The 22,959-nt window shown below is 37.9% G+C and overlaps 1 protein-coding gene across 2 annotated transcripts in view; it reads left to right on the top strand.

Annotated features, from left to right (window-relative positions):
* Positions 1 to 653: 653 nt before the first annotated feature.
* LOC137253148 (nucleolar protein 11-like) overlaps positions 654 to 22,959 on the top strand; it is a 154,564-nt gene continuing 132,258 nt past the window's right edge. For both annotated transcript variants that reach the window (XM_067789600.1, XM_067789599.1), the window contains exon 1: positions 654 to 818. In XM_067789600.1, coding sequence (XP_067645701.1) covers positions 684 to 818 — 135 coding nt within the window. In that variant the 5' untranslated portion in view covers positions 654 to 683. The remainder of the gene's footprint in view (positions 819 to 22,959) is intronic.

The raw sequence follows: 22,959 nt of genomic DNA, 5'->3' as shown, positions 1-22,959 counted from the left end.
CATAAGGAGATGGCAAACTCAAAATGAAACCAACACATTGGCAAAATTTTACTTACACATACAAAAACTGCTAAGTTTTATGTTTCCATTCCATACCATTCGCACCAACCCCAATACACAGATTTTGACAATTTGAACAGACATATTTTGTTGCTTTACCGATGAGCCAACCTGTATATAGTTGAACCATGATAGGGCCCCAGACTATGATGGACTTATAGGAGGTGGCGCATTGCGCATGTAACCATTGGTTCAGCTGTTTTTTATGAGCAATATTTACGTCATTTTCCTTTAGCCCTTTTTTTTCTCTCTTTCTTTCATTCTCTGATGCAGTCAAGTGTGACGTATTTGCGCAGAACGAAGCAATTTTGAACTCGTGAATGCAAAATCTTCTGTCTGTGATTTGTGATACCAGACATAAAGCACAAATCATTCACAGAAGATTTTGCATTCACGAGTTCAAAATTACTTCGTTCTGCGCATCTACGTCACACTGGATTGCTTCAGCGAATGAAAGAAAGAGAGAAAAAAAAACAAGAGCTGAAGGAAAATGATGTACAAATTGCCCATAAAAAACCGCTTAACTAATGTTTACATGCGAAATGCGAGACCTTCTAAATTCAATCATGGGCCCAAAGTCTTGATAGCTACTATCGTGACATCCCTAATAAAAACACCAATATATGATGACGAAGTTTATGTCATTTTTCAATTTATCAAGAATCAATGATTCAAAAGAACTGCTGGGTGTATCTCCAGATTGTATAAAAGGAAATTTGGTAGTGACTTTAAGCCGTAATATTATAACTGTTGTCAAGGTAATAAGAAAAGAATTGGCGCTATCTTCTAAGCACATGGTTTTTAAATAATGTATAACGATTTTTAAATTTTTGGAGATTTTTATGCGCAGAATTAAAGAAAATTCTACGGCTCTTGGAAACCTTTAGTGAAAAAAGCTTGGGTAATAGTCTAGTTGAGGGGTCGACTGCTAATATGCTACCAAAAATATCGAGAGAGGTGTCAAACGACGCGTATTAATCTCGAGAACAATAATCGGATGGCGGAAAAGAAAAATTGTATCTCTGTCTGGAGATATTTGCATTTGAAGTTGGCGATTTCCATGTGGTTGTTGTGTTAGTACCCCCAAAAAATTGTGCATCACCGTGGCGGTAGCCACGGTTATACCACACACCAGGACTTCGCATGGCGTAGCCCAGGGTTATGTTTTATAATCGCGGCCGAAGGCCGCCAACGCAGAAAGGTGTTCTGCGCAAAAATACGGTAATAGTCTAGTTGAGGGGTCGACTGCTAATACGCTACCAAAAATATCGAGAGAGGTGTCAAAAGACGCGTATTAATCTCGAGAAAAATGATCCGAAGGCGGAAAAGAAAAATTTTATCTCTGTCCGAGGATATTTGCAGTTGAAGTTGGCGATTTCCATGTGGTTGTTGTTGTGTTTGTACCCACCAAAAAAATTGTGCATCACCGTGGCGGTAGCCACGGTTAAACCACACACCCGGACGTGGCATGGCGTAGCCCAGGGTTATTTTTTATAAGCGCGGCCGAAGGCCGCCAACGCCGAAAGGTGTTCTGCGCAAAAATACTATGGATCCGACCCCCGGTTTCGGAGGTACCCGCGGGTCTTTTTTCGGTTTTTCGTTAATATCTTTTGAACGCGTTAAAATTTTTATTTTCCGCCTTCGGATTATTAATACTGATGTCAAGACGCGCCGTTTGACACCTCTCTCGATATTTTTGGTAGCGTATTAGTAGTCGACCCCTCAACTAGACTATTACCAAAAATACTATGGATCCGACCCCCGGTTTCGGAGGTACCCGCGGGTCTTTTTTCGGTTTTTCGTTAATATCTTTTGAACGCGTTATTTTTGGTAGCCACGATGATGCACAATTTTTTTTGTGGGTACAGACAACCACAACCACTTGCAAATCGCCAACTTCAACTGCAAATATCTCCGGACATAGCTAAACTTTTTCTCTTCCGCCATCGGATTATTGTTCTCGAGATTAAAACGCGTCTTTTGACACCTCTCTCGATATTTTTGGTAGCGTATTAGCAGTCGACCCCTCAACTGGACTATTACACTGTCCGCAAATATTTACAGTTGAAGTTGGCGATTTTAATGTGGTTGTTGTTGTGGTGTACCCACAAAAAAATTTTGCATCACGGTGGCGGTAGCCACGGTTATACCACACACCCGGACTTGGCATGGCGTAGCCCAGGGTTATTTTTTATAAGCGCGGCCAAAGGCCGCGTCTCTTGGATCAAGCCGTCTTATAAGGCCACGTTCTCTCGCTAAGTTTGCGGCCTCCGCCGGGAAGTGGCGCCGGATTTCGGGAATTCTCCCTCTAATGACCTTACGGAAGGCACGCTCCCCTTGGTGGGCGTCAATCGGGATAGGGAGGGCAGCAAAGCGGTTGTCTGTAAAGGATTTATATTCTTCCCACTTTCCTTTTTTGAAGTTTATGAAAGTGCGTTTTTCAGTGACGATGAAGTCAGCGGTACGCTCGAGCGAAATAAGTATGGGCAGGTGGTCGGATGCCAATGTTACCATCGGCTGCCAGTTGACGCAGTTTACGAGTTCTGCGCTCACGGTTGAGATATCTGGCGAGCTGTGACAGCTTCCTACCATACGTGTGGGGGCGTCTCCGTTTATTGTGCAGATCGTCGTTTCTTCTATTTGATCCGCCAACATCTCACCCCTACTGTCCGCCCGCAAGTTTGAATGCCATAGATCATGATGGGCAATGAAATCGCCTAAGATATGCGATTGTTGCCAGTGAGTAAGGCCCTGATATTAGGGTGGTATCCACTGGGGCAACAGGTGGCAGGAGGGATGTAGATGTTGATGATTTCTAGGTGTGCATCGCCTGACCGGACAAATAGGCCTTGACGTTCTAAGACATTGTCCCTGCGGTCGATGCCGGGATCAAATATATAATATTGGACAGAGTGGTGTATGATAAACGCGAGACCGCCTCCATTTCCGCTCTCGCGGTCTTTCCTGTGGACATTATACCCAGAGCAGGTCTGCAATGCAGACCTTGCCGTGAGTTTAGTCACTTGAATCGCAGCAATGCGGATGTTGTGCCGCTTCATGAAATCGACTATCTCCGTAATCTTCCCAGTTAGTCCATTACAGTTTAACTGCAGCATTCTTAAGTGCATAAGGGGAGACGCCGCCACTCTGGGGGTAAGTGACGGGTGACTACGCCTGGTTTGTGGAAGGCCAGGACGCAATTGCTGTTGGGGTCCTGGGACTGGGCGTCCTTGTGCAAGCATTGGGGTGCCCGGATATTTGGGTTTGCGACCTGGCAACATGGCGCGATGAAACCCGTCGAGGGGTTGCCGTCGCGAAGACCAGAACATCTAGGAAAGTGGCACCACCCAAGGCAGGAGCTGCATTGGGCTGATGTCGCAAACCTATATATTCTGTGCTGGCAGACGGAGCAAACAGGTAGGGACTAAGAGTCTGTTTCCCGGACCTGCACGATTGCTGCCGGAAAAGAGGGGGAGAAGACGGGGCAGGGGCTGATGCTCAGCATTGCTACCAACTCTACTACGAAGGTAGTAGTTATGAGTGGTATCAGCTGTTTGAGTTGTTGGCGCCGTGGGGCGCGAGCAGCAGCGGGTACTTGTTGTGGCTTGCTGAGCAGCGGGGCTGCTGGAAGGTAGTGGGGGCGCTTAGGCGTAGACTACGGGACGCCATTGGGCGTGAACAGCAAGGAGCCACAAAAGATTTATAAAAGTTACGTGGACGTCGGGTTTTGGGATCAAGCCCAGAACAACCTGTCCGATGCAACCATCCCTTGCACGAGACACACTGAACAGAGTATGACCGTCCTAAAAAGATTATTTTCCAGCAGATGCAGCAAAACCATTTCTCAGGACCGGGGTCAGGAGACGGACCCGGATTGGAACCGATGCCTTCCCGGAGTAAGAGAATATGGAGCAGTCCTGCTGCAAGGAGCTGCTGGAAGGATGACAATTTGTGGGAGGGACGAAACAAATTAAATGGGGTCACACTGAAATGACAGTCCTTGGTCGGGAAAAATCCCGAGTCGCTCCGGTACATAGAACCGACTGCCTTGGGAAACGCAATTCTCATCTTCTGGCCTTGTGCTTTGTTGATTGTCATAGCATAGCAAAGGCTCACCGGGAATTGAAGACGTTTAAATCTAAAGGGAAAGTTGTTTGGTATAAGGGGTATAAGTGGTATAAAGACTCTCTCTCCTCTGCCACTGCCTGTCAAAATTTCTGCTTCAATTATATTTTGTTTTAGAGAAACAACTTTGAGCCTCGTTCCATTGCACAATTTTGGTGGGCTTAGGTTACGCAACCGAATAATTGGTGCGCCGATGGAAGTCCAGGTGCACTAAGGCTATTTAAAAACTCCACAGGGAAATTTGTTGAGTCATCTTGCTCCAAAACTCTTTTGATTGAAAAGTATTCGACCTCCTCTTCCTGAAAATCGTTGAGTATATACGAAAAGTTATCATGACAGACCCCTAGATCATTATAAACAGTAGAAATTAGTTCTTGCAAAGAATGTACGGTACGGCACAAATTATCGGGCAGTGTAATTTTGCCCTCTTCTTCGGGGTATTTACCATTTCCAATCTTTAGCAAAGTTTCGGAGAAGTTCTGCGCATTTATGTTGCCTCCGATTCGAGCGCGCATATTTTCTGTTAAATGCATTCTTTTAATGTCACACCATAAATATGAGCTCTTCAAACACGCTCGTATTTCATCTGCTCTTGTACCGCGTGGTATGACCTCAGCGTTCTGTTCACAGCTTCTACGGCTGTCCGGTTCGCCATGGTGCATTCATCCCATATTACTAACACACAGTCACGAATAACTCTGGCTTTTTCGCAATTTCTTGCTATGTTGTACATTGGATATTCATTGATATCTACGTGCATGGGGATTTTGAACATGGAATGGGCAGTTTTAGATTAGATTAGATTATTTATTTATTACGGCCAGAAGCCTAATTCGTAAATTTGAAAATATTACAGTTTTTTATCTTATAGCTAAGGTTTTACAATATTCATATAATTTTGTTTTAAATACTGTTATTTGGTTGCAACTTTTTATATCCATAGGCAGATCATTGTAACTTTTCAGACCCTTGTAGAAAATGTTCTGTTGATCAATTTCAGTTCTAAAAAATGGCAATTTGAAATTATGTTTGCTCCTCGTATTTATGTTGTGAGTTTGCTCAACTAATGCTATATTTTTATTTAAATACTCAGGTACATTTCCATGTTTGATATTAAATATGAATTTCCTGGAGTGGAAAAATATCTTTTGTTTCACATTTAACCAGTCTAAAGTCTTCAACATGTCAGCCGTTCGTGTATCTCTAGGTTTCTGAAGAATAAATCTCATGCATCTATTTTGAAGCTTTTGGAGCTTGTCTACTTCTTTATCCGATATTATGAATAGAATGGACGGGCAGTACACGAAGTGCGGTTCTATAACTGATTTATATAAGATTATTTTGTACTTTGCAGCTATACCAGATGAAGGCACTGCCAGAGCTATTTTGCCTTGAGCTCGCACCTTTGCCAAAACAATTTTAGTTAGGAAAGTTTTTCCTGTCCCACCAGGGGCATCTAAAAAAAAAAATATCACCTTCTTCATTATCGACACTATAACAAACGCGTTCGAATACTCCTCTTTGCTCATCCGTTATACGCTGAAAGCCATTACGTAGAGTGCCGCAAGTTCTGTAGGATTATACGAAATTTCGCTTGCGTATTCCCTGTTCACGCGTTCACCGTCTATAGATGGTTCGGGTAAGCCGTATTGGGATAGTAAGTAGACGATCGTCATGAGTGCGCAAAACAATATCGCGCCTTTCACATTCTTGGTCAACTAAAACAACTGCAACTTCATTTGTAGTAGGAGGATTGTACCTTCTTGGATGTTCTGTTGCGGGCCTTTTATCAGCACATATTACAAATTTATAATTATTATTTTGCTCTTCGGGAACGAAATCAAGGGCATTTTTAAAATCGCGAACGTAGCATATTTTGCAGAATAGATATCAGACTACGATTAAGTTGTGGAAAGTTTTCGTTTCTAATAGCCGCCTGATCTTCATAATTCGCTACGAAATATATTTGCAGGAACTTTGGCTCATTCTCGGGTAACAATGGACCAATAAGGTGACAAACCTGCCCTTGGACTTTGAAGGTAGGCATAAAAGGTCCTTCCGTCACTTGTTTTGCTCCAAAAGATGTCATTTGAAATGCACTGTTATACGCACGAATGTTTTCTAAAAAGTGCTTTGACTACGAGTGATCACCGTTGAGCAGAGCTTTCAAAATTTCAGGCGGATTTAGAAAAATTTCGTAACTGACCTTTCCATTGGAACAACACATTCCAACCGATTCTTTTTGGAATTTACTCGCCAATTAATGAGTATTTAGCATAATCTACTAAAGGGTTATATGCAAACGCACTTTTGTCTTAGTAATCCAGGAGAGTAAGCCGTTACCTACATCAATATTTGGGGGAAGCTCTTCAGAGTCATTTTGTTCCCTATTTAGCGTATGTCGCACGCGGCCAACATGCAGGTGAACTTGGCGATTTTCCTCTGCCTCCAACTGCCGTATTCCGCGTATTCTTTCCCTCTCGTTGGCCCTGTATGTTTCTTGATCTTCACGTAGGCGTTCGTAATTTTCTGCAGTCATAACTATACCGCTGTGTTGTTGGTTGCTACTTTCCAGCATTCTAGTAATGTTATGGCGATGTCGATCATTTATCAAACGGTCCTCACGATGCGAAAACGTTTCGGATGTCTTATGCTCACAATCGGCGTTCAACATATCGACCCTTTCATTACTTGTTTGGCATAACCTTGGACATGCTGAGCGGATGCGCTGCTCATTTAACCCGGACTCCCTTTCGACAACAGGTTCAGAACCTCGAGACAATATGTGGCGCTCTCGGTCATTGCTGAGTCGTATATGTTGTTCTTCATTTTCAAAGAAGCGATTTAAATTTGTCCTCATTTGCTGCGTACTTAAACGAATTTCTCTCTCAGGGGAGGTTTCTAACTCGCGCGACAGCGCGTGACGTTCATGATCAGCCAATTGCCTATTGGCCCTTTGGTCACTTGCTTCCTGTGACCTTAAGTTTGCTGAGCGGATGCGTTGATCATTTAAACGGCATTCCCTTTCGACAACAGGTTCAGAACCTCGAGACAATATGTGGCGCTCTCGGTCATTGCTGAGTCGTATAAGTTGTTCTTCTTCATTTTCAAAGAAGCGATTTAAATTTGTCCTAACTTGATGCGTACTTAAACGAATTTCTTTCTCAGGGGAGGTTTCAAATTCGCGAGACAGGGCGTGACTTTCACGATCAGCCATCTGCCTATTGGCCCTTTGGTCACTTGTTTCCTGTGACCTTAAGTTTGCTGAGCGGATGCGTTGATCATTTAAACGGCATTCTTTTTCGACAACAGGTTCAGAACCTCGAGACAATATGTGGCGCTCTCGGTCATTGCTGAGTCGTATAAGTTGTTCTTCTTAATTTTCAAAGAAGCGATTTAAATTTGTCCTAACTTGTTGCGTACTTAAACGAATTTCTCTCTCAGGTTTCTAATTCGCGAGACAGGGCGTGACTTTCACGATCAGCCATCTGCATATTGGCCCTTTGGTCACTTGTTTCCTGTGACCTTAAGTTTGCTGAGCGGATGCGTTGATCATTTAAACGGCATTCTCTTTCGACAACAGGTTCAGAACCTCGAGACAATATGTGGCGCTCTCGGTCATTGCTGAGTCGTATAAGTTGTTCTTCTTCATTTTCAAAGAAGCGATTTAAATTTGTCCTAACTTGCTGCGTACTTAAACAAATTTCTCTCTCAGAGGAGGTTTCTAATTCGCGAGACAGTGCGTGACTTTCATGATCAGCCATATGTCCCTTTGGTCACTTGTTTCCTGTGACATTAAGTTTGCGGAGCAGATACGCTGATCATTTAGCCGGGACTCTCTATCGACAACAGGTTCAGAACTTCGAGATAATACATGGTGCTCTCGGTCAGTGCTGAGTCGTGTATCTCGACCCTCACTGCTTTCAAAAAATCGATTGAAATTAGTCCTAACTTGCTGCAAACTAAAACGAATTTCTCTTTCGTGTGGTGCTTCCAATTCGCGCGGAAAAGCAAGGCGTTCCCTATCAATATGTCGGCGAGCATCACTTTCGGAAGGAGTTTCCATAGACCTGATAAATGCTATACGTTCTCTATTTGCCGAAAGCCTCGTTTCATAATTTTCAATCGATTCTTGTGATCGCATTAGTCTTAACCTCTTAGCAGCTTTAGTGCGTTTAGATAAATTTGAACGCTTTTTGGGCATATTGTTTCTAAAAATAATGCAATGAAAATTAAATGGGCACATAACAAATAACCTTTCCGACATTTGGCATTACAGCATTTACGAAAATTTTATTTAGTGTATGTGTACGACAACCAACTGCACACCTACCAAAGCATCGCAGTACACACGAAAACTTTGCGCCACCTGTCAGCGAATAGATAAATCGAATTGCACCAAAAGGTTTGAGTCCCTAATTGACGCGTGTAAAAGGTTTAAAATCTTAGCTAAAAGTATTTCATATTGTAGGTAAATTTATAGATTTTGGAGCAAATACATTTTGACCGATAACTCAGTTATCGATTAATTTATCGAAATATCACAAAACTCAAATGAAACCTGTGACCTTCCTCTATTGTTTGATGCCCATATTGTCGGCATATTTAGAGGTTTTAGGTAACCTCATTTTAACCGATTATCGTAATATGGCAGCATGAAATATTTTTTTTTGGTACGCCACTGTATCTATTCATGAATTTGATTTTTAATTCATATGAAATTGAAAAAAAACTTTGCAAAGGCATTCTTTGATATTTGTTTGGAAACTAAGTGCATTTTCCTTCGTTTTTCAAAAAAAAAAAAAATCCTTAAAAGTAGCATAATTATTGCTTAAACAACTATATCTTTTTTGTTTCTCACGCGATTTTAATGAAATAAGTTCTAGATTCCCTTCTGGATTACAGGCTATCCATCTGTGAAAGTCCCATAAAAATCCATTCGTTAGTTTCCGAGATTATCGATATCATACAGACAAACAGACAAGCCGACAAACAGACAAACAGAAAAAAGTGGTGCCGATGGATTCTACGACATTCCAAACGTCAATTACACTCATTTTTTTTTAGAAATCTTGGATGTACAGACACGATTTTCTAAAGATTTATTATAGTATAGATAAGTAGATAACTCTACATATACTCGATATAGATAAAGAAAATAATAATTTTCTATATAATTTTCAATAATTTATTTAAACTTTATTTTTTAAAAGAATATTTTTGATGACTCAAATATTTTCATTTTTTGATATAAAAAATAACTAATATAATAATAAATTTAATATATAACAAGTATATTTGTTATAAGTAGATAACTCTACAAGCACTATTAAATCTATCAAGTCATCATTGTAAAAACCCACTCCACGGGGCTCCTAAATCGTTGCGAAAGTCAGGCTCACTCCAAACTTGCTTTTCATATGTTGGAAAGTCTTTGTTTTTTACCATTCCCCCTCTAGAGGTGGTGTTTTCTATAACTTTATTACTTGGTCTTGATAGTATAGCTTCAATTGTGATAGAGATCGTTTTCATCACTATTGTGGCGTTCCAAACAATGGAAGCCTTCTTCTTCGTACGCCTTTACAACGCTCCTTCATTTTTGGGAGGACGCCGCCTCCAAACTGTTGCCATTTTTTTGGTTTTGGCAATTAAATCAACCAAGGGGGCCTTCTTTTGAAAAGCATCAAATATTTGTCACTTTAAATAAAATGAAAGAACTTAAAAATAATCTTTTTTTAATTTTTAATTTATTCACGAAAAGTTTCAGCTATACACGATGTCGGTCAAAATTGGAATCGCCGCTCGTATTTTATTTTTTCTTTCTTTTTCTTTTGTGTGACGTTGGCTGCAGTTGTACTTGCCATGCGTGTTGCCACTGCGTGTGCCTGTCAAGTACAATTAAAGCCCCAACCACATAAGATACCTTACTATAATGTTGCTAATGCTATATCACCCTTCCTTTGAAAAAAGAGGAATTTGGCAAATTGATAATTTTTGCCACATTCTTCTTTTTGCATTCTATAAGTTAATTGGTTCCAATGAACGAATATATTAGGGTGCACCTTCCTTTTGAATTCGTTGTTGTTGTTGTTGTTGTAGCAATGCTCGCCCCACCTAATAGCCGCGACCGATCACAGATTGTCATCAATATCCTCTAACGGGAGTCCAAGGAAACTTGCCGTTTCAACAGGGGTGGACCATAAGGAAAGGGGTGTTAGAGGCGTTGGTTCCACATTACAATTAAAGAGATGGTTGGTGTCATGTGGGGACACATTGCAAGCAGGGCATACATTTTGTATGTCGGGGTTGATTCTGCATAGGTAAGAGTTTAACCTGTTACAGTGTCCAGAACGAAGTTGAGCAAGAGTGACACGCGTTTCCCTGGGGAGTATGCGTTCCTCTTCTGCGAGTTCTGGATATTTTTCTTCAAGTACTGGATTCACCGGGCAATTCCCGACATAAAAGTCCGACGCCTGTCTATGCAGTTCACCAAGGACCTGCTTGTGTTTTTCCGCTTCATACGGCTGGGTTCTCAGGTGCCGTATTTCCTCAAAATGCTTACGGAGATGACTCCTTAGGCCCCTAGGCGGTGCTGGTTCGTCAATCAGATGTCTGTTGGGATGCCCAGGTTTCTGGGTATTCAACAGAAACTGTTTGGTCAGCATCTCATTTCTCTCCCTGATGGGGAGTATTCTCGCCTCATTATGCAGATGGTGTTCTGGGGACATAAGAAGACAGCCCGTGGCGATTCTGAGAGCAGTATTTTGGCAGGCCTGTAGTTTCTTCCAGTGGGTGGTTTTTAGGCTTGGCGACCATATGGGTGACGCGTAGCACGTAATTGGCTGGCTAATTGCTTTGGATGTGGTCAAGAGCGTTTCTTTATCTTTTCCCCAGGTACTGCCAGCAAGGGATTTGAGGATTTTATTACGGCTCTGAATTCTTGGAACAATTGCGGTTGCGTGCGCACCAAAATGTAGATCCTGATCAAACGTCACACACAAGATTTTGGGGTGTAGGACAGTCGGTAGCGTAGTGCCATCGACGTGGATGTTCAATATGGTCGACATTTGGGGCGTCCATGTTGTAAATAAGGTCGCGGAAGATTTAGTCGGTGACAATGCCAGGTTTCGCGAGGCGAAAAAACTGGAGAGATCAGGGAGATAGCCGTTTATTTTATTGCATAGCTCATCGATCTTTGGGCCTGGGCCTGTGGCCATTATTGTGCAGTCATCGGCGTAGGAAACGATTGTGACTCCTTCCGGTGGTGAAGGTAGCTTAGATATGTAGAAATTAAACAAAAGCAGGGATAGGACACCACCCTGTGGCACCCCTTGTTTAATTCTCCTTTGTTTTGATGTTTCGTTTCTGAATTGCACCGATGCCTGCCGACCACCCAGATAATTTGCGGTCCACCTTTTAAGACATGGGGGAAGGGTAGACCCTTCCAGGTCTTGCAGTAATGAGCCATGGTTGACCGTATCAAAAGCTTTTGATAGGTCTAACGCTACGAGTACTGTTCTATGGTTGGGATATTGATTCAAACCGCCATTTATCTGGGTGCTAATGACATTTAGCGCGGAGGTAGTGCTATGGAGTTTTCTGAAGCCATGCTGATGAGGGGCTAGCTGCAAATGTGCTTGGAAATAAGGGAGCAAAATGGCTTCAAGCGTCTTTGCCACTGGCGATAGGAGAGATATCGGACGATATGACTCACCTACGTTAGCTGGTTTCCCAGGCTTTAGTAGCGGAACCACCTTGGCCATTTTCCATTTCTCGGGTATGACAAAGGTGGAAAGAGACAGGTTGAAGACATGCGCTAAATATTTGAAACCCTCTTTCCCTAGGTTTTTAAGCATCGGCATGGCTATGCCGTCTGGGCCCACTGCTTTGGATAATTTAGCGCGACCAATGGCGTCCTCAACCTCTCTAGCGGTGATGGTAATTGGTGACGCGCTGAGTTTGTGTTTATGTGCGTGTCTATTGGCTCTCCGTCTATCTTTGTCGACCGTAGGATGCATTATATATTGTCGGCAGAAAGCGCTCGCGCATTTTTTCGCATCCGACAGCACCTTATCGCCAAAGGCGATGGAAACTTTGTCTTTGTGCTTAGTCGGATTCGATAGGGACTTTACGGTGGACCAAAGTTTACCTACACCGGTAGAGAGGTTACAACCTCTTAGGTGCTCTTCCCATTTCGCCCGCTTGTGTTCGTCCACAAGCAATGTGATGCGTTGGTTTATATCCCTTATTTGGGGGTCGCCTGGATCAAGCTGTCTTATAAGGTCGCGTTCCCTCGCTAAGCTCGCGGCCTCCGCCGGGAAGTGGGGCCGGATTTCGGGAATTCTCCCGGCGGGAATGAAATGTGCCGAGGCGGATTCAATGACCTTACGGACCCCATTTTTGAATTCGTTCATTAGAAGCAATTTTAAATTTTTATTGTTATCTAAACTTTACATTAGGGTTTTTGAATTTTCGTTTTGTTTTTTTTTTTTTTTTGTTTTTTTTTTGTACATACAATATAAATCTTTTTGTATGAATTTCCTCTTTTTACATTTATATTAACATATATATTGGAAAAATTTTACAAATTGTACATATTCAATTTAGTATAACGATTTGGTTCATATTAAATTTTTCATTTTCATAGGAAATAAATTTCTTAGATACTATTTAAATAGTTACCATTACATTATACATTAGTGATTATTTTTTTTGTTGTCATTTTTGTTAATACAATTTAACTTTGAATTTTCATTTTCTTGATTTTACATTAGAAAAATATAAGTATATACATTTTAAATTAGTTTTGTTTTTGTGCCTTCTTGGCTATTTAACAGTGCCTATGTACCTAGCAATTAAATTATTAGAATATTTTGGATTTTTTTTTTTTTTTCTTTTATAAAATATTACTTTATTTTTATAAGTGGGTTTTTGTGTACTTCTTTTTCCTTTTTATTTGTTTCATCAAAAATTGTTGCATTAGGCCCGTCTATTTTAGTTACCGTAAATGGACCTTGATATATATTTTCGTGTTTTTGATGAGGCTCTTTTTGTAAAAGAACTTTGTTGCCTACTTGGATAGATAACGGACGTGCCGTTTTATCAAAATGTGTTTTAGTTTGAATTTTATGCTTATTTATTAAATGTTTTGCCAATTCATGTGATTTTTGCATTCTAAATTTGACTTCTTTACTATAGTTTTCCACGTTATAAATGGGATCTATTTGTTCTTTTTTTAATTCGTGTGGCAATGTAGCCTTTTTCCCAAATACTAACTCAAAGGGAGTAAATTGGTTATTGAAAGCTGTATGTGTTGTTGTGTTATGGAAAAATGTGAAGTATTTCAGGTATGTGTCCCAATCGGAAAATGTTTCATCTAGGTATGCCCTTAAATATTCATTAAAAACTCTATGATTTCTTTCAATTGAACCAACCGTTTCATGGTGGTAGGCCGTTGAAAAATCATGTTTAATATTTAAAAGTTTGGTTAATTCGAAAAATACTTCATTTTTGAACTCTGTTCCTAAATCAGATCTAATGGATTTCATTATTCCGTAATTTAAAATGAAAATCTCAAAAATTGCTCATGCTACTGTTTTAGCTGATTTATCTGGTATTGCAACTGTTACCAGATATTTACTTAAATCACAAATCATGGTAACTGCGAACCTGTTACCATATTTGGATTCTGGTAAAGGTCCTATTGTGTCTATTATTAAAATATCAAACGGTTTGCAAGGTGTAGGTGTAATAACTAATTGTTCATTTGTTTTAGGTTTCGCTTTATTTAAAAGACATTTATTGCAATTTTTTACGAATTTAACTATATCACTACTCATATATTTCCAATAGTATTTAGTTCTCAATTTTGCATATAGTTTTTTCGTACCGCAGTGTCCGCCTAGAAGTGGGTCATCGTGAAAAATTGTCATCAGTTTCTGTTTTTTGTCGTTCTCTGTTACTGTTTCTACTGGGTCTGTTAGTATAATTTGTAAACTTTTTAAAATTTGATTTCCTCTATCTTTTAAATTTGTGATTGTGAAATATTTGAAAAATATATCATATTTTGGCCATTCTAACTGCTTAATCTTGTGAATGTCGGCTACTTTTTCAAGCCTCAAAAGTAACTCATCTAAATTCGTTATTTCGTTGGCATTCGCAAAATTAAGTAACTCGATTTTTTTGTGTTTTAAATGTGCACATAGTTGAAAATTTGAAATTTGGTCGCTTTTATCGTAGGTTATTTGTGTTTTCACTCGCGGTATTTTCTTCGAGAAGTCGTACGAAAATTTGTCGTAAACCTGTACTGCTTGTGTTTCACTACTTTCGTCTGTCTTGGGTTTGTCGTAATTTTGTGGTTTTGTCTGTCTTGACTTTGACCTTGTTGTAACCGCTAAAACATGTTTCGTCGAGTCTTTTATTTCGTCTATCGTTATTCGTGAAAGCGCGTCAGCCACAACGTTCGATTTGCCTTTAACGCATACTATTGTAAAATTATATTCTGCAAGTTCTAATCTTATTCTTGTAAGTTTGGATGACGGATCCTTCATATTAAAAAGATAAACTAATGGTCGATGGTCGGACTTTACTATAAAATGTGTACCGTAAACGTACGGACGAAATTGTTTAATTGCGAAATATATTGCTAAAAGCTCTAACTCAATGATAGGTTTTTTCTGTTCTGCTTTGTTGAAAGATTTTGAAGCGAAACAGATTGGTAAGTCAGCGTCTTCATGCTTTTGACTTAATATAGCACCGCATCCAACTTTTGAAGCATCAACTGTAATTATGAACTCTTTACTCAAATCAGGATACTGTAAAATTTGAGGAGACATTAGAGCTGATTTTAATTTCGAAAAAGCAACTTCACAAGCTTCGTCCCAAACAAAGTGCACTTTTTTTCTACTTAAACGATTGAGAGGTGCTGCCAGCAATGCGAAATTCGGAATAAATCGTCTATAATAGTTTGCAAAGGCGACAAAGCGCCGAACGGCATCTTTGTCAGTAGGCTTTGTATATTTTTTAATCGCATTTATTTTAGAATCGTCTGGCAACAATCCTTTCGAGGAACATTTGTGTCCTAGGAAAGTTACCTCGGAACGAAGAAAATTACATTTGTTGGGATTCAGCTTTAAGTTGAATTTTCTACAAGTTTCAAAAACGTTCTCTAAATTTTTACAATGATGTGTTTCGCTACACCCTATGACGATAATATCGTCGATATACATGAATGCTTGATTAGGCGCGATGCCTGAAAATGCTAGTGACATCATACGCGAAAATGAATTGGGTGCTACATTTAAACCGAAAGGTAAGACTTTCCACCGAAAAGCTCCTCTATCAGTACTAAAAGATGTTACGTCCCTGGAGTTAGGATGCAATGGAATTTGATGGAAACCAGAAAAAAGATCTAAAGTTGAAAAATATTTTGCCCTACCAAGGTTGTCAAGTATATCGTCCACGCGTGCTAACGGAAATTTGTCAGCGATAAGCTTTTTATTAACCGCTCTAAAATCTACGCAGATACGATATGCCTTTTGACCTGTGGGATCTTTTTTTGGAACTAAAATTAGTGGGCTATTGTAATTTGAAAAACTTGGCTCTATTAAATCGTTCTGCAGTAAATTATCAACCTCTCTATTTCTTCCCGTTGTGAATAAGGCAAACGATAGTTTTTAATGTAAACCGGATTTTTGTCAGTCAATCTAAGTTTCTGTTCGTAAAAGTTGTTAAGAGTCATACGGTCCATTTTTAAAGCAAATACATCGGCATATTTTAGGCATAAATCAAGCAATTGGCATTGGTCATATTTTGGCATTTGTTTTTGTAGAACACTTTTTAATTCTTCCAGACGTTTTGTATTTTCTGAAGTTTCACTGATTTTGTATACGTTGAAGTTGGTAATTTCTTCGGTTACTATATTGCATTTGTTGACATATTTTACCTCATCGGTTATATTTAAAACTTTTAAAATTGGGTTATTTGTGTCAACAATGCACTTTGCGGTAAAAACACCACTACAAATTTCTTGCGCGTCTACAAAAACAGGATTTTTAGATTTCTCCAAATTAAACAACCGATAAACTTCACATCTTGGAGGAATCACTAAAGTGTCTGTGGTCATACCATGTAAAATTTTTATACTATGAGTTTCTGTGCCAATGCTAATTGTTATGCTATTGTTTGCGTAGTCGATTATGCACTTATATGTTTTTAGAAAATTCTTGCCGAGTATTCCGAAGGTATGTTAAAATCGTCACTTACTACGTGTAATTTATGCGGAATGAAAAAATTTGATGCAATTAAATTTGTATTTACTGTACCTAACGTTGAAACCGAATCTGTTGTTACACCTGTTATGTTAATAATATCTTTACCGTTGATTTGAACTCTATTTGTTAAACTTGAAAATTTAATTAAGGAAATATCAGCTTGAGAATCTACGAGAAAAGTGCATGGCTGATGAGAATCACTACATTTTAATTCGATGAAATCGGAATAGTTGAGATTCAAACAGTAAACAGCGTTTTTAGGAAAGTTTTCATCTAGTATTCTAGCTCTTGCTCCCCCAGTGTTCGCTCCTGAGGGGTATCCGCGTTTAAAGCACGCACATTAGCATTATTACTCGCATTTCCACGTCTGTTACTATTGTTTCCCCGAGAACTAGATCGATTGCCCGAATTATTGTTATTAGAATTATTACTGTGGCCTCTTCTACTATTGTTATTAAACCTATAACTGTTTCCATTATTATTGTATCTGCTGTTATTGTTATTGAAACGGCTGTTATTATTATTGAAACGACTGCTATTGTTATTGAACCTATTACTGTAATTATGTCCCCTAAATCCGCCTCGAAAACTATTTGGCCTATTAATACGCGACTGAAACGCTAGCACTTGACGTTCTTTAACTTCATTATTACGCTCAACTATCATCTTTGCAACTACGTCCTTTGAGTCGCTGAAAGTAGTTGATGCTAAAATTGACTTAACTAATTCTGAACGAGTGTTCAGCCTACATACGTTAACTGTTTGCTCTACAGCCATTTCGTGAGCTTTCGCTTGCGTCATACCTTCAATGATCAGGGAACGTTCTAATGAGTCTGACAATTCTTCAACACGCTTGGCAAATTCCGAGTAGTTATTGTTTACCACATGTAAAGACGCGATTTTACCCGCGACAACTTTTGAATTGTCGGGTTTAATTCTACTTCGTAACGCGGCTTTAATTTGACTAACGGAATTTACCTCAGTTGGAATTGCTTCGCGTGCTTTACCCTCGAGTTTCGATTTTAGAAATGATATGAAAGTACCAGTTAAATTTTCATCAGCGAACTCTTCAAGTAATTCAATTTTGTCTATAAAGGACTCAAGCGCTAACGGATCGCCGCTGTAGTTTTCTCTAATAGAAGTAGCACACATGGTAATGAAAGATCTCTTTTGCTCGAGTGTTGCCATGATTTGATCGTTAAGATCTCAAGCTGAATTATAAGAAGTTGAGGCAATGTTTGGACTAATTGGATCGTTTAGATCTGGGTTTAAGTTAGAAGAAGTTGAAGTTAATTTTGCACTATTGGAATCGTTGAGATTTGACTCTAAATTAGAAGTTAAATTTTTGTTAGGAGAATCTTCGAAGCCTTGGAAATCTGATGATAAAGATAATTTATTTTCCTGTCTTGTGAATTTTTCGGTCGACGATGAAGTTAAGCTTTCCGAGCTTGACGTTAATTTGTTGGAATCTGTTTCTGAGTCTGAAGTTTTGTGGGCTCGCTTCCTATCTCTAAGGTTGTACATGTAGTTATAAGAAGAGCAAAAGAATTAAGTTTTAGCTACTATGAAATTAATGAAGGATGTATACTTGAAGTTGAAATCTCGAAAGGAGAGAAAAAAAAAAATTGGAAAGGGAACTGGTTTACAGTGAATTGTCGCTAACGAAGTATTTGTAATTTACTGGAGAATCTAATTGAAACAAAAATATTGATACTAGAAAGCTGAAAGAAGAAATTGAATTTAGAATGGGCTCAAAAATTTAAAAGTATGAATGGCAAAAAAAAAAAAAAAATCTCGGTAATGTGGTAATCACGGACGCACCGCTTTGTGAAAAAAAATCTCATTTGGTTTTTTTACGGGACCACCGTTTTTAAAAAAAATCTGAATTAATTTTCCATAAACCAATGTTTATATCAAAATTCCAAAATTTATGGATTACACGTGAACTGCTTATCCAGTTCACTTATATAGTGAAAAATAATTTTGGATAATGTAAGTATTAAAAAACTGAAGTATAATGAAAATTTGAAAAGTGGAAATATAGACATGTGCAACTTTGAAAGAAAAATGTGTGAAATGATTTGAAAATTTGAAATTAAAATTGAAGCTTGAGAGTATGGGAATTTGTGAAATGTGTTGAGAATCAGATCGCGGGTTCGAATCGAGCTCAAGGCCTAACAATAATTTTTTATCATTATTATTGTTATGATAAATTTTTTCTTAATTGAAAAAGTTTTTAAATTAGAATAGAAGAAAGAAAAAATTTAGACAACTGCCAAAGCTCGTTGTATAGATCCATTTCGGGAACTGCTAAATTCCTTCATCGGCAACGTTTAGGCGCCGCTGCTATAACCATTCAGCCATCACAGCGGTTTTTTGTTTGTCTTCATTAATCCTACTTCTATTCTGGTTCGTGCCAATTGATATTCACAACACTGCGACATCTGTTGCAGAATGGATGTGAAAATTTGACTTGTTTGATGGCAATACCGCCATAGTGTCATATTTTATTGACACTTTTTCCCCGTGCTCTGGGATGTATTAACAATTTTTGTTGTTATATCGGCCTACTGATTTTAAGATCGCGGGTTCGAATCGAGCTCAAGGCCTAACAATAATTTTTTATCATTATTATTGTTATGATAAATTTTTTCTTAATTGAAAAAGTTTTTAAATTAGAATAGAAGAAAGAAAAAATTTAGACAACTGCCAAAGCTCGTTGTATAGATCCATTTCGGGAACTGCTAAATTCCTTCATCGGCAACGTTTATTATTGTTAGGCCTTGAGCTCGATTCGAACCCGCGATCTTAAAATCAGTAGACCGATATAACAACAAAAATTGTTAATACATCCCAGAGCACGGGGAAAAAGTGTCAATAAAATATGACACTATGGCGGTATTGCCATCAAACAAGTCCAATTTTCACATCCATTCTGCAACAGATGTCGCAGTGTTGTGAATATCAATTGGCACGAACCAGAATAGAAGTAGGATTAATGAAGACAACCAAAAAACCGCTGTGATGGCTGAATGGTTATAGCAGCCGCGCCTAAACGTTGCCGATGAAGGAATTTAGCAGTTCCCGAAATGGATCTATACAACGAGCTTTGGCAGTTGTCTAAATTTTTTTTTCTTTCTTCTATTCTAATTTAAAAACTTTTTCAATTAAGAAAAAATTTATCATACCAATAATAATGATAAAAAATTATTGTTAGGCCTTGAGCTCGATTCGAACCCGCGATCTTAAAATCAGTAGGCCGATATAACAACAAAAATTGTGTTGAGAATCTTTTAAATTAGAAATTTGAAAATATTAAAAATTTGAAGAAAATGTGAATTCGTAAAATGAGTTGAAACTTGAGAGAAAAATTTAAATGTAAATTTGCAAGTGTTGAATTTTATAAAATGGTTCGAAAATTTTAGAATTGTTGATAAATGAAAAAGTATTAATTGTTAAATTTAGACGGACGCACCGCTTTAATCAAAAATGTATTTGGTTGTTCAACAGTACCGCCGTTTTAATCGAAATCCACAATATTTTATGTATATACGTAAATGTGTGTATGTCGAAAAAAATTTTTTCACAAAAACTACATATACATATGAAATTGATATACTTAAATGCTGCTTCCGAGGTTCTGTTTAGCCGCCGCTGCTTCCTCTGCTGCGCTGCTGCCCCGATGTTGGCCCTGCTGCTGCTACTGCGCTGCCAGTATTATGCGCTGCTGTTGTATAAATTTTATATGGCGTCGTTTTCGCGCCGTTATGCGTCTATATGTATGTATGTATATGGCGTGGTTTTTGTGCCGCTATGTGAGCAAGTGGAGGAGTGCCGTTATGAATTTTGGTGACTGGTGGTACAGTTTGCGAATTAATTCCGCACTTTAAATTATTTTCGTATTCGTAAATTAATATTGAAAATTTTTCTGCTTTTCCTAATTTTGTATTATCTCTGTTTGTTTTATTTGGTTTTATTATATCGATGATTTTGTGTTATTTCCGTATCAATTAAAATTTTGTATTATGGTTTTACTCTTTTGTTAAATTTTGTTACCTCCTTTCTCATTAAAGATTTCGTTTATAATTGTCTTATTTCTGCCGTACTTAAATTTTGTACTTTAGTTTTTAAAGTTTTGATTATCTCCGTAGACTTTAGGTTTTTTGTATATTACAAATTAATTTATATTCTTTTATTTCTGTAAAATTTAGTCTTGGTATTATTATTTTTGATTATCTCCGTAGAATTTAGATTTTTATATTACAGGTTAATTTATATTCTTTTATTTCTGTAAAATTTAGTACTTGGTATTATTATTTTTAATTATCTCCGTAGAATTTAGATTTTTATATTACAGGTTAATTTATATTCTTTTATTTCTGTAAAATTTAGTATTTGACGTTATTACTTTGATTATTTTAAATTTATTAAGTTGTGTTAAATTTGGTTGTATTTCACTGCACCACCACTTTTCACTTCCTCACTCCACTGTACTCACTTTTTGACTGCCAAAATAAAATTACCGAGGCTCCAGCCTCACGGTCGCCATGTGGCGTTCCAAACAATGGAAGCCTTCTTCTTCGTACGCCTTTACAACGCTCCTTCATTTTTGGGAGGACGCCGCCTCCAAACTGTTGCCATTTTTTTGGTTTTGGCAATTAAATCCACCGAGGGGGCTTTCTTTTGAAAAGCATCAAATATTTGTCACTTTCAATAAAATGAAAGAACTTAAAAATAATCTTTTTATACCTTTCATGAAAATGAAATGGTATATTAATTTCGTCACGAAACCGAAAATTGTAAGTCCTTAAAGGAAAATAGATAAACCCACCATTAAGTATACCGAAATAATCAGGTTGAAGAGCTGAGTTGTTTTAGCCATGTCCGTCTGTCCGTCTGTCTGTTTGTATGCAAACTAGTCCCTCAATTTTTGAGATATCTTGATAAAATTTGGTGAGCAGGTGTATTTGGGTGTCCGATTAGACATTTGTCGGAACCGAGCGGATCGGACCACTATAGCATATATCCTCCATACAACCGATTTTTCAGAAAAAGAGGATTTTTGTAATATCTTACCCAATTTAACAGATTGAAGCTTCAAACTTCACCATATACTTTCGTATATTGAACATATTGTTGCCTGAAAAAATTTATGAGATCGGTCGTATATATAGTATATATCCCCCACAACCGATTGTTCAGATAAGGAACTTTTCGTAATTACTGCCCTACTTTAAGAGCTAGAGGCTTCAAATTTCAGCGAATGCTTACGTATATAGCATATATTGTTGTCTGAAAAAATCATAAAGATCGGTGGTATATATAGTATATATATGGTGGTATATATAGTATATATATGGTGGTATATATAGTATATATATATAGTATATATATATATATTTTCGCAAATTTTAGCCCCATTTTATCAGCTAGAAGCTTCAAATTTCACCGAATATTTACTTATATAGCATATATTGTTGTCTGAAAAAATCATAGAGATCGGTTGTATATATAGTATATATCTCATACAACCGATTGTTCAGATAAGAAACTTTTCGCAATTTCTACCCCATTTTAACAGCTATAAGCTTCAAATTTCACTGATTGCTTACGTATATAGCATATATTGTTGTCTGAAAAAATCATAGAGATCGGTTCTATATATAGTATATATCTCATACAACCGATTGTTCAGATAAGAAACTTTTCGCAATTTCTACCCCATTTTAACAGCTAGAAGCTTCAAATTTCACCAACTGCTTACGTGTATAGCATATATTGATGTCTGAAAAAATCATTGAGATCGGTGATATACATAGTATATATCTCATACAACCGATTGTTCAGATAAGAAACTTTGCGCAATTTCTGCCCCTTTTTAACAGTTAGAAGCTTCAAATGTCACAAAATGCTTTCGTATATAGCATATATTGTTGTCTGAAAAAATCATAGAGATCGGTGGTATATATATTATATACTTCATATAAACTGTCATATTGACCCCTTTTTTACGGCTAGAAGCTTCAAGATTCATCAAATTTCATCAAATAATTACGTTTACGTCATATATTTTTGAAATACGTGATTCGTAGCCATAGTTTTTACATGCAGACCACAAAAAACGTGAAGCTTTGCATCCTCACACAGATTACCTACCTATTTTTTATTTTATATTTATCTTAAAAATCGTTTAGATATGTTCAAATTTCACCAAATGCTTACGTGTATAGCATATATTGTTGTCTGAGAAAATCATAGATTACGGTGGTATATATAGTATATATCCCATACAACCGATTGTTCAGATAAGAAACTTTGCGCAATTTCTTCCCCATTTTAACAGTTATAAGCTTCAAATTTCACCGATTGCTTACGTATATAGTATGTATTGTTGTGTCAAAAAATCATAGAGATCGGTGATATATATAATATATATATGATGGTATATATAGTATATATATAGTATATATATATTTTTTTTACGATTTCGGCCCCATTTTAA

The sequence above is a fragment of the Eurosta solidaginis genome, chromosome 5 (assembly GCF_040869045.1).
Source record: "Eurosta solidaginis isolate ZX-2024a chromosome 5, ASM4086904v1, whole genome shotgun sequence".
NCBI classification, from domain to species: domain Eukaryota; kingdom Metazoa; phylum Arthropoda; class Insecta; order Diptera; family Tephritidae; genus Eurosta; species Eurosta solidaginis.
Note: the sequence above shows the minus strand (reverse complement) of the source record. Positions and strands in the feature narration are given on the sequence as shown.